At 32.9% G+C, this 13,252-nt stretch overlaps 2 protein-coding genes across 4 annotated transcripts in view; both read right to left on the reverse strand.

Moving 5' to 3' along the window:
• Positions 1-956: 956 nt before the first annotated feature.
• LOC148275673 (uncharacterized) lies at positions 957-1,651 on the reverse strand. Its single transcript, XM_088235360.1, has 2 exons — positions 1,172-1,651; positions 957-1,049 (listed from the first exon to the last, which is right to left on the reverse strand). Exons 1-2 carry the CDS (start codon positions 1,649-1,651, stop codon positions 957-959), a joined length of 573 nt encoding a protein of 190 aa, XP_088091486.1.
• Positions 1,652-4,852: 3,201 nt separating this feature from the next.
• LOC148275674 (leucine-rich melanocyte differentiation-associated protein-like) overlaps positions 4,853-13,252 on the reverse strand; it is a 52,971-nt gene continuing 44,571 nt past the window's right edge. For 2 of the 3 annotated variants that reach the window (XM_088235364.1, XM_088235362.1), the window contains 2 exons: positions 8,430-8,629; positions 6,434-6,990 (listed from right to left, as the gene is read on the reverse strand). In XM_088235364.1, coding sequence (XP_088091490.1) covers positions 6,911-6,990; positions 8,430-8,629 — 280 coding nt within the window. In that variant the 3' untranslated portion in view covers positions 6,434-6,910. Of the gene's footprint in view, positions 6,054-6,433; positions 6,991-8,429; positions 8,630-13,252 lie in introns of those variants that run through there. The other variant, XM_088235363.1, reaches the window with a different exon arrangement.

The following is a 13,252-nucleotide window of genomic DNA, read 5'->3' on the forward strand; positions in this document are numbered from 1 at the left end:
TTCTTCCATACATTTTGCCGACAGCGCTCAGAAGACTGATAGCTCTGTAATTCCCACACTCCACCTTAGAACCCTTTCCCTTGTATAACGGCATAACAACTGCCCTCCTCCAATCAGGTGGAGTCCTTTCCTCCTTGAGACACAAGTTAAAAAGTTTATGTAGCCATGTGAGAATTAATTTGCCACCCGACTTAATAAACTCTGCTGCAATACAGTCATACCCTTGCGCTTTACCATTCCGCATACATTTGACAACGCTGATAATTTCTTTCATACTAATCTGACTTACCTCATCATTTGCGTTCAGACACACCTCGGATAATGTCGATACATCGGCACCGCCCGAGTTACCAGTGTGCGATTCATAAACTTCCTCAAAGTATTCCTTCCATCTCTCTTTTATTCCACTCTCACTAGTCACCATTTTTCCATCCTTATCTTTAACAACTGTCATGCCTCCGCTTTCACTGCTACTCCTGGAGTTTTTCACAGCTTTCCAGAAAACTTTAATGTTTTCATGGAAATTGTGTGTCATTTTCATTCCTTCTTCATCCTTCAATTTTTTCTTCCGTTCACATACACCCTGCTTAACCTTTTTCTTACTTTCACCATACACGCGTTTAGCCGATTCATATTCAATTGTATTCTTTTTTACAGCAAGCAAATTTATCCACGCATCCTTCTTTTCTTTAACGAGTTTTTTGACTTCGTCGTCCCACCACGCATCACCTTTCTTTCTCCCTAGCGTTGTCACACCGCACACTTCTTTCGCCGCCTCGCACATACTTATTTTCAAACACTCCCACATATCGTTTATACCCATACATTCTACATCTTTTTCGTTCAGTCTGTGACTCACAGATCTTTCAAAATTATCTTTTATGTCAGCATTTTGCAGTTTTTCAACTTTGACTCTAGAAGGAGCCTGAACTTTGTTTGTTTGGGACCGCCATCCCTTAAACAGAATCACCCTTGAGACCACTAAAAAATGGTCTGATTCCATCTCGGCCCCTCTGTACACACGTGTGTCGACAGTTACAGGCTTCAATCTAGAGTCAATGATGACATAATCGATAATCGACCTTTCATTTCCTCTCTCCCATGTGTATTGGTGGATTCCTTTATGTTCGAAAAATGTATTTGATACAAAAAGGTTCCATTCCAGGCATACCTCTAGCAGTCTTTTCCCATTGTCATTCACTCTTGCATCCCCAAACATACCTAGAGCTGACTCCAGCCCATCTCTCCTTGTTCCCACCCAACCATTAAGATCTCCAGCCAAAACTATCCTTTCGCTATCTTTTTTCCCATTCATCACATTCATTAGACTCGTCCAAAACTCGTCCTTCTCAGATTCACAGTCGGAGTTGACAGGAGCGTATCCTATGATAACAAGCAATCTTGTCAGTCCGACCTTAAATCTGACAAACATGAGTCTCTCACTTACAAATTCATATTCATTCATGCCCTCTATCATTCTTGGCGATAGAAACGCAGCAACACCCCGGCAAGCTCTGTCCGTCTCAGGGAGACCGGACCAGAGAACCAGAGTATCACCGTGCTCCATCGAACCACTCCCTTTCTTCCAAGTCTCAGAGACACACAATAAATCTATACATTTATTCTTCATTATATCACACAGTTCATTCATCTTATCAGTCATACGTCCTCTTACATTCCAAGTGGCAATTCTACATTCCTGAGAATTCCTCCTCTTTGCGCCCCCCCGAGAGAAGTGACCTGATGGGTTGCGAGCCTCATCGCTTAATTTAAACCATTTTAAAAAATGTAAGAATATCCGACCACATTTTAGAAAGTTTTATTTATTAAATTTGCCAGCTTTTTGTGAAATTATGAAGACTTATATTTAAAAAAAAAAATGTTTTTTGCATAAATATTTTTAACAGTCTAAAGAAGAAAATAAAACATACAAAATATTATCAATTCTGTATATAAAATACAATTTCAAAATATAGGTAATCTAGCAAATAATTGCACTGCTATACAAAAAAAATAAAGATTGTTTTTTTTCTACATACACATTTAAAGAAAAACCGTTTTGGAGGCAAGCTCCCTTAATTACGAAAATCGCATCAGAACTGAAATGGTTTGTAAAAAAAAATAATTGGCTTATACATAGTCAAACACGAACAAATTAAAAGGATTTGAGATAAACTCCTTTGGTTTTGTTATAAATCCAATCATGTGCCAACCTTGGCCCACAAATCCACATTGTATAGAAAAATTGAGGAAATAGTTGACAATTTTGCCCACCGGTTTTTTTCATTGATTTTATAATGGTGATGCGTCAATGATGCTATTGTTTAAACATAAACAGTTTTTTCGCCCAAAAAGAAGTAATAAACCGTATGATAAGGATGATAAAACCAAAAATAACAGTTAATTACCAAGTGGGCAAAATTGTCAACAAGTGGAGATAATTTTGCCCAGCATGTTTTGTCTTCTTAAATTGCATAAATAAAAGAAAAGCAAACGTTTTGTACTTGTAAAAATGCTCAAAATAATTAGTATCACTATTCAACAAAATGGATAGGATTAGTCCCATACAAAAAAATTATGATATTGTAAAAGTTTATTAAAACTGGGCAAAATTGTCACGTTTGACGGTATGTAAATTTATGTAGGGAATAAGCTCAATCAAAAGGGTATTATCACCCGGGAGGAATATCGAATTTAACATATTGTACATATAAAGGATTTCTCAAAGACTCTTTTAGTGTTTATAAAAGCTCTAATAATCAATAATTTCATTCATAACTTTCGTTTACTATTTTCAACATATCAGAATAGCTATTTTATTCGGTTGGTACTAAATTCGATCATCCGAACCCACCCAACAGTACACCACGAATCGTTGTAACATTTTTATAAACCTACGAATAAAAACATACAAGACGTAATTTGATGTTATGCCTGTATCTTTCATGTCAGTACCTATCTTATTATGTATATCTAAGGTAAAAAAAGATAAAATTGATAAAATGAGTTTCTGTAGTAATTCTTTTCCTGCAACCTATTTTGGCGAATAAGGACCGGACCAGTTGTGCCAAAAAAAGTTTAGAAAAATAATTGAATTGTGCCCATGTTGAAGGGATACCCTTTTTGTTTAGATGTCGTTTTCTTTTTAGAATGAGGAAGTTCTGTAGTTTTAAAAAAAAATGTTAATACACTATTGAAAAAAGCAATAAAAAAAAATATATTGTATTATCAGCGCTCTGATTTTTTTATGTTTTGTTTTTCTGAAATTACTCAGCATGTGATATCAGAGGTTCTCTCCGCTTATTCTCGATCAGTTCTGCCGATTGGTCCGTTCACTGTAATTAAACTGTATATCTTTCGCATCTCTCTTATGATTGGTTGATTCATATGAACTAGTGACGTCGTTCGAAGTAGTTGCTTTTATTAAAATGATTTTTCATTATTTTTTTTGTACATTTTTAAGAAACTTTACCCTGCAATTTAATGCTCTAATTTTTAACGCGGGCAAGAAAACATTTTTTGTATTCAATTTCCCGTAGGGCTGAAGTTCTTTATTGAATAAAAATATTCAGGAAAAGCTCTATTATGTCAATTTTATTGTTTTTTTTTAAATGAAACAATGCTTATTTCACAAAAGTGACGATTGTCAATGGTACCTCGTTGCTATATAATATGCCATTTTACGTTTAGATAACACTTTGTATGGTATATGCTATTCTACGTGGGCTCAATTCAACTGTTGCGTTTTCGATAAACTGGACGAAATAGGTTGCATGAGTTGCATTGTCTTATGTAAATTTTATCTAGCATGACTTTTTTAATGCAACCGGCTTTAATGCTATTACTTTTTGTTTCATTTAATGCTTAGTTTCCACGTATAAGCACACACCTATACTAATAGCTTAATTCAATTATTAATCAAAAATAAAATTTAGAAATTATTATGAACCACTACATGAAAAATAGGTTAAAATAATAATAAAATAATAGACGCAAGTTATTACCGAAGTAATAATTTGAAAAAATAATAAGGACCTTCGTCCTTATATAAAGGTTCCTATAAACGTGCCTAATATCTATATCTATATTATCTTAATATTTATATATAAGGCAATGTTCGTAAGTGTGTCCTCGATATACTGAATAACTACCGGACTGATTTACGAGCGGTATTTCCCAAAATGTTGGGCTTTGCCATGGGTATATCTATAACTCTTATAAGTTTTAATCTGTTCTGTATAAAAATAGTTAGGAGCGTAAATGTTTTATTCATCATTCTCCGGGGCTGCATTCGAGGAGAATGCAGTCCTGGGAATGAATATTTAATGCATATTAAAAAAATCTGTCCTCACAATTTATGTAAAACGAAACACAAAAATTATAATGTATACGTACATATGTAATTTAGACTAAATACAATAATTGCTATCAAACTTTCGATTGTGTTCATTTAATCTACATACGAATATGTAAACAAATCTAGTAATAGCAAAGCATTGCTGGGTTTAGCTCGTAAGATATATTCGTATATCTAAGTAGAAGATAGGCATAAAAGTGAACTATCTATACAACGGGTAAAAAGTAGGTATAAAAAACGTAATTTAGGGCACTTTTATCGGGACAAGATTAAAATGTTTTTTTATACCTAATTATTAGGTATTTCCGTCAATCGGCAACGCGAGTCGCTAATTAAATACGAATAATTTTAAAAAATCCTTGTCGTGTGCAGAGTTTTTAAAAAAAAAAACTTATTCAAGAACTAAGTACTTACAGTACAGTGTTGTACATTATATCCTTTTGAGATCTTAAGCTTAATTAAGCACCCAACTTATTTTTACTTTATCTTCAATTCTTTCGATGGCTAATTGCTTTTATTTTTTATCGCATTTTTTTGTATTTAAGGTATGTACTTTAGTAAGGACTTTTTGGTATTTTTATTAATGATGTATTCGACATACCATACATAGTTTACAAGTTTCCCATTAATCTAAAAATGTAATGTACTTCAGAGGTTCATTACACATCGTAAATAATGGTCAATGTTTTACATAGTTTGACTTTTAAAATTATCTAGGTACCTCTTTTTTTAGGCAACTCGTCAGTTAAATGTAATGTATTATAATGATGTAATAACTTATATGTATATGTAAGTTACTAATTAAGAATACTTGGTACACTTCCACTTGTTTATTTTATCAATTAGCGCTTTCACCCTCTAATGGGCATCTTCAGATTGGTAAATTTTATACAATGTAAAGATAATTTATATAAAACTAAATATTATCTTAAGTGTAGGTATGTTTCAAGTAAGAAAGAAATACAATACGTAATATTTCAATGAAACAGAAGGACAAATTATTGAAAACATGTGTTGGCGGTGTACTATGAGAGAGGATTCTATTCTATGAAAATATTTATTGAACGATTGAACGAAAATTGGATTGAATGAATGATAATTGAATTAACGAATAATAGAGGTAGAATTTTAATAAATCAGCAGATAGAATTTAAAAACTCACCTTTCTTAGTCACTTTAGTTTGACCCCGTAGATTGCAATAAAACAATTAATATTTTTATAGAATATAATCCTCAGTTATTACATCATTACAATGGAATTCCATAAAGAAATATGAATAAATAACTAAAATTAAATCAATGTATTGTATCTATAATATTAGGACAAATTGCACCAAAAAAGTCATGTTAAAAACTAGCCCTTTTAGACCTGAATTTATTTCATTTAGGTACGGAAAGGAAATTATGATGATGATGTTTTTCCCTTTACGAATTCTTTTTTAGTCATATCTCTGTAATGTTCCGGCCCGTGCATACATATCGACGCTGGAAAAGAAAAAAAAAATACCTAGCGACATGTAGCAACTTTACAGAAGAGCTAAATAAAGTTTTTTGATTTTTTATTAATTAATAAAATAATCTCATACATACGTATGATTTTGACGTAATTCCTATGTGATTGAATAAAAACTTAACTCTTAACTGGCGTCGTGGTAAAAAAATACGTTACTGGCGTCAGAGCTTCGTTGGACCCACCCTTAAAAAAAAAAGAAAAATGTTTTATGTTCGATTTTAATTTTGATTTTTGTTTAAAATTACATGGTTCATATTCTGTTAACTGATAAATAAAACATCTTTAAATTACAAAAATAAATACTTTAATCAGTCTTAAACAACAATATTGACAAAATGAAAAAATGTAAAAACAGTGTTTTTTTTTTCTCAAATTGATAAAATATAAAAAAGGCTCTTCTGTAAAGTTGCTATATGTTGCGATGTCGTTTGTTAATCGTTAATCTCTCCTCCTTTCCTCTCTCCTCTATTTCCCCTTTTCCCATTGAGTAATAGTTTTGATTTAAGGTAATTTATAAACAAATGCGTTTATTTCTATTTTTATATATTTTTAGCTTTTTAATCTTTATTTTCTATTGAATATGTTTTGTACCTTGATTTATAAAAATAAAACTATTATTTAACTGGTTGGTTGGAAGAAATTTCCATTTGGCAATAAGCCCGCAAATGTATAAATAAAATTATGCACAAAAAGTTGAATAAATAAATATAAAAAAAAATATTTTCTTTTCTAGCGTCGATATGTATGTGGCTAGGAAAAAAATGATTATGGCTGCCGTGAAGTGAAATGTAAAAAAGCAGTTCTACTTTTAGGTACCGTAAAGTTAATGCTCGTTGCACATCGTGTTTCAATATTTTGTTTGGTTCTATTCTTCACAAATACACAAAAAAATGCATTCAACAGAAACACTCTATATGTAAATTAAAAATTAAAAAAACAAAACATTATGCATCTTCGCATCGACCGAGGGCAGTTTCAATGGGTTGATTTGTACCTCCATTCTCGAATAATCTATTGTGAGGTACCCTTCCTGTCCGACATCAGAGATCTGCATTACAAATGAAGCGATTCCCCTCAGAATGTTTTCCAGAATATTTATAAAGGCATTTACCGTAGGCACCTGGAAAAAATATTTTTTAAAATGAGTACTTGAAAAACATTTTTTTTAGGCAAAGTATGTTAAAAAAACAGTAGCAGCGTAGTAAAATTAATATTTTAAACCGTGGCCCCGATTACAATGGAAATCAAATAAGAGTTAACTCCCATGAGGAAGTTCAGTGGTGTAGGAAATTGGAAATAAAAATATTTCTTAAGAAATAATGAAAAAAAATAAGATTTACTGCTTTGAACGACGTCACTAGTTCTTCCGAATTAACCAATGAGTGTTGGGATAGCTTTCCGGTTTACGGGAAGCCAATTCAACAATCAGCAGAACACACCGAAGGTAATTTGTGTCGCCACACGCGGAGCAATTTCAAAATTAAAAAACTTTAAAAAATCATAGTGCTGATTATATGATACATAAAAATATATTATTTTTTTTGGCTTAGTTTGATAGTCTTTTAATAAATTAAAAAAACCGCTGAACCCCCCCTTTTTAATATGTATGCATAAATTATAATATGTTTATATTTATGTTATTTTTTTGTAATTTGTATGTTATCCTAAACATATTAATGAATAAAAAGAAAATAAACAAACTTTTGTAAGACGTCACTCCCCACTATGTACACAAGAATTGTTTTTTCTTTTACGTAATGGTAAACGTTAATGTAAATATACGTATTAAATTAATATTAAAATTGCATTTAGTAGTAATATTGTGAACTTATGTTTTGATTGCCCAAAAAACCAACGCTTAAATTATATTGAAAAAAACCTAGAACTTACCCTTCATATATAATTTTTAATGAACTAGATATACCCTCAATTAATGACATCACATATAATGATGGGATGGTAATCTCATCCTTATTCTTTAGGCCTAACTTTATGCCGACAGCGCAATCACAAATGATTATCGAAGTGCTTAAAAACGTGCTAAGCAATTGAGCGATCACAACGAACAATGATGAACATGCTTGAGTTATCGCAGTCAAAAGTCAACGCGTGTGTAATCTCTGAGTCAACGCTCGTGTCGGTTTGTTTTTTGTTTTCCTCGTAAATAAATACAGCTCACTGCCGAAAAATCAGCGTTTACTATAAAAAAACAATATATTGCATTTGCAAAATAGTAAGGAGTATCTAATGCAAAAAAGTGACAATTAAATTACAATTACTATGGCGACTGCTTTTCTTGACATTTGGCTTGCAATAAATAGCATAATAAATAAATAAAATAGCAATTTTGGAATATTTTCCATATGTACACTAGTGAAATTGAAATATGTGATTGTAAATATTTTGACATTTAATATTAGGTGTTCACTGATGTTTCATTGTGATCGCGAATACGATAAACAACCATGGTGAGAAATTGTTATCACGTCGCTTATTAGCACGTCGATAGTCATTTGTGATTGAGCTACAGGTTTATAAGCAATGCTCATTTTTTTTCACCTCTGTGTTGCTGCCTACGAGGTGTGGTGGGCAAGGGGGTGAAGGGGCTCGGGGTGGAGATTAGGGCGGGGGGCGCGGGGGAGGCGGGGCGGCGCACCCGCAGGAACTGCCCCCTCCTCCTCGCCTCCCCCCTCTCCTCGCGACTCACGCGCCGGGAGTCTAGAAACTTCAGTCCCGGCAGGTGGTGTAATACGTAGTAACTGAAATTTAATTGCAATATCGATAAATATTTCAACAGAGACGAAGTACTTAATTGATTATATTATATATCTTTAGTGTTTCTTAATTTTTGCCACTTTTAATGCGTAGATAAACGTATCGAGGGGTTCTAGACCCGTCGGTATAAATCTATGTACTCACATCAAAACTTGATGGTTATCGGTACTATGCCTTTGTAGTCGGTCGGGAGACTTTTATCTTCAACCGTGACTCATACTGAAGCTCATTTTAAAGCGTAGATATATGTACCGTGACGTACGCTTCCCCTTGATTCATATCGATGTACCTACCCAAAAGTCTGTAGTATATCTTTATAATCGCTAGAGGGAATTTATCTTCAACTATTACTATTCAACTATACCGTCAAGGTGAAGGTATGACGTCTTTATCTTCCCATCATAATCGAGGCCCTGTTTAAGTAGCTACTTTATATTATGTCTAATATTTACCATTGTGCCTTTGTTCAAACATCCACATTTCCTCAACAACCTTTGTAGATGTGGGTGAAATTCATACGGCTGAATTACATTATTTTTAAAAGGAAAAAGATAAATACTCGAGTTCTTATTATTTACTCAAATATTACATTTTTCCGACTATTTCCTGGAAGTCGTAAATAACTTGTGCTGGAAAATGGAAATCGAGTTGTGCTAGAGTGGGATTTGAACCTGGGATCTTTGGTCCGTGAGTCAACAATACTACTACGGGACCACAACCCGGTTCAATGAACATGGATATTTATATAACTTTTTTAAGCCCTGTAAATGCCTAGACTTCCATATTCCTTCTCAAAAATGTTTTCTTTCTCTGTTACAAGAAGTTTAAATATGAATATCTCCCTAGGGAGAAAATCCGCCAGTCTGCAAGCATTTGGACATACTCAATACATTATTGAATTAACTACCTGGTAAAAGAAGAAGTCTGAAAATTGGAAAATTATTTTCAGGCGTTGCCTAATAGGTGAATTAGTTCAGCCGGATGAATCTCACCCACATGATAAAGGTTTCAGCTCTTTTACTTTACAAAAGTCAACAGGTGGCAGAGTTGAGGAAATCTAAATGTTCAAACATAGGCAGAATGGTGAATGTTACACAATTTGTGAAATGGCTACTTAAACTAGCCGATGACAAGTCAAATGCCCTGTAAATACCTAGGTGGCCTCCGTGGTGTTGTGGTCAAGACGCTTGACTCACGCACGGAAGGTCCCGGGTTCGATTCCCGGTGAGAACACAAAAAAATAAAATGTGATTTTTCTCAAGCCTGGTTGTTCTGTAATGTAATTCACCACTGTAATTGGGCCTTCTGGCCTGTTGTGGTGCAAAAAAATAAAAAATGAAATGAAACTACCATATTCCCTTCTCAAAAATGTTTTCCTACTCTGTTGTAACAAATTTAAATGTAAAAAAATATTTTAGTATTTGCATGTTAGTGTAGTGAGTGTCCTAACCATAAAGAAGAGATGTGTACGTCTCGTATGCTAATATTTACTGACATTTTTCTACCGGCAATTTCAGAAGAGACTTATGATTTTTACACTCTTACGCTCTTCCTTACTTACATTCAAATCATGTATGAATTGTCACTTCCTGAATATTTTAGTTTTTCCTTTCTCCTCCCTCTTTCCATCCCCTTTTACCCCCTCCTCTCTTCATAGTAGAGTGTAGATATTTAGTAAATTTTTATTTAATACCAACGAAAATATTATAATATCCCAACAATGTGCTCATATACCACTGATTTTTTCAAATTGAATGGTTTGGGTAAGTAGGATAAAATTGCTTTGAGGCAATACGCTCGCCTTTATGCATATGTACGAGTATGTAAACGGTATATAAGCTGCGTCTGTTTTCTGCTGCTGAGTCCGTTCTCGGACTTCGATGTTAGTTATGAAATCAAACCACGTTATGCCTGATATTCTCCTCAAGCACGTACTCTCTAAACTCAGAAGTTTGGTGTTTTGAGCTTTGGTAAGGTGCCAAGATTCGCACCCATATAGAAGTACTGGCATTAAACGAGAGTCGAATAAATTAACTTATTTGAAAAAATATAATCTGTGTTAATAGGAGCGTAGATCTTTTTTGGGTGATCCCGTGTAAGTTGGATTCGTTCCGACGTTTCGGCTACTATTGCAGGAGCCATCTTTAGGTTAAATTGTGCACACAGTTTAGTCAGTGAAACATACGAGTAGTATAAATGAATGAACTGTTTGGTCACTGAAATACAGTATGAATAAATGAAACTTTTTACAGATCACAGTAAAAATCATCGGGTGGATTGATTTTTCACGTAGTAGGTATATATGTATAATATGTTAAAAAAATAAATTATTTATTCAATGCCAGATAAACGTATTAACCAAAACACGATGAGGCCGACTAATATCCACCCGATTTCCTATTTCATTTTTTTTTATCAGCGAGTAGAAACTAAATTTAATAAAACAGATAAATAAAATAAGAAGTAAGATTAAGAAAGGGTCTCTGAGAGGGTTTGGTCATGCAGAACGAATGGATGACGAAAGAATAGTAAACAGATATATAAAGCGAGAATAAAAGGTAACTTAAGACAAGGACGACCGAGGAAGATGTGGCACGGTCAGATAAACAAAAATCTTTAAAAAATCGACAAAAGCAGACAGAACCGAAGGGCATGTATGGATGTATGAATGTGGAAGAAGCTAGGAATATATAGCATGATAGACGTGTGTGGTGGTCCGTTCTCTTTGCTCAACCCTACGGGGAAATGGCGTGATCAGCGTTGTTAACTCTTCCGATTTGGGAGTAATCTATCAATCTACTGAATTCGATGGTAATTCTACCGATTTTTTTAAATCTTGAACAATTCGCTATTTTGGCTGTAGTTGCCCCCCTTCTCTGAAAACAAGCAACGAAACTGTTAATAATAATAATAAACCTAAAAAATAGTAAAAACAGTTTTTAGAGTAGTAGTTGGCAGTGAGGCTCGTCACAAGTAACAGTTCAATTAATTTTTGTAAGCGGATAACGAATCTACCGATTTATTTATCTGAATTTACTGAGTTTAGCTTGCGTGATGGTAATAGTAGCAGTAGATTAAAGAAGTGTTTACCCAGTCTAATTCCGTATAACGGTGCCGTGTGGATTTGAACAATAAGTGTAAAATGGGCAATAGAAGTTAGGTTAGAGTATTTTTGTGATTAAATCCAAAACCTCAAGCCACTGGTTATGTGGTATCGGGCCCGTGTTTCCGTTTAATGAAAAGTTTCATAATACGGACTCTGAGGATTCCCAGAAGGCAACTGTATTGTGGTAAAAGATCTCTGGATAATAACCCTAGAGTCTATACTGGCTAAGTTTACTTGTACAATCATTAGATTTGAATGACAAGAAAAGGCAACATGGCGTTGGGCAAAACACTGCCTACTTCTTACAATACGTTTACATAATGTTTTACTAAGAAAGTTTATTAATGTTAACTTTCACTACGCGCCAAGTTTACTTTTACGTGAATCAACTTTTCTTGTAACTTGGTAAAGCATCGAGTAAACTTGTTTCCCAAGATGAAGTTTTCAGTAAACAAAATATTCAAAAGCTGTTTTTTAGTAAAACATGCGGAGCATTAAAATATTACCCCCTTATCAAATAAATTCCTTAGCAGTTTAACTTTAAGAGGTAGTACAAAAAGTAATATAAATATATTAAATATTTCGAAGGGAGAAAGTCCGTTGCCTTACAGGAATAATGTTTTTTGGATTTCAGATCGAGTAGTACAAGTTTATCTAATATTAATGCTGTACCCATTTATACATTTTTCCTTTTTGTGATAGCCGTTTATTCATTTGTTCTTTTACAATTTATGTATTACTTTTTTACATTGAAGATTATGTTCACTGGGGGTGTCCAGCGCCAAGGGAGACATTTTATATAATTTTGAAACACGCTTTATTAAACACAATTAAATCATTATCTCAAATACGTATTTATTCATTTTTTATTTATTTATTTGATTTTTAAACCAACACAGTCATAGTTATAAACACTACATAAAGAATAACAACAAAAAACAAGACCAATCAGGGTTTCATATAGGTGCAAAAATATAAAAAAAAAACAAAACGTACAGTTTGCTAGGGGTGAAAGAAAGTGGGATGGGAAAATAAGAAAGGAAGAGAAGAAGAAGAAATAGCAAGTAAATGTAAAACAATGAAAAAAGAAATAAAAATGTATTTAAATGTACACATTCAACATACATATATATACTTACACACACACACACATACTATATATATATATATATATATATATATATATATATATATATATATATATATATATATATATATATATATAAAAATACAAACACATTTATACATATATATATATACACACGAACATGCATATATATATATATATATATATACACTCATGGACATATACGCATACAAAAATGCACATATATACTCGTACATATTATATATAATTAATAATAAACGAATGAAAACCAATAAGTAAAACGATAAAAAAATTGTGGGTAAAAATTTTGCTATTGTAACGCCTCTATCGCAATTTTAATATATTTTTTAAAACAGTATTTTCTTTCGCTGAAAAGATTAATCGTGCTAAAAA

The sequence above is a fragment of the Micrasema longulum genome, unplaced genomic scaffold (assembly GCF_059751315.1).
Source record: "Micrasema longulum isolate JH-2025_06_02 unplaced genomic scaffold, ASM5975131v1 h1tg001364l, whole genome shotgun sequence".
NCBI lineage: Eukaryota > Metazoa > Arthropoda > Insecta > Trichoptera > Brachycentridae > Micrasema > Micrasema longulum.

Excerpts from the sequence above, each read along its gene's own strand:
- LOC148275673 (XM_088235360.1), bottom strand. The coding sequence starts at position 1,651 with ATGAATGAACTGTGTGATATAATGAAGAATAAATGTATAGATTTATTG. Across the intron at positions 1,050-1,171 it reads ATGGGAAAAGACTGCTAGAG|ATTGAAGCCTGTAACTGTCG; the intron begins GTATGCCTGGAA and ends CATTGACTCTAG.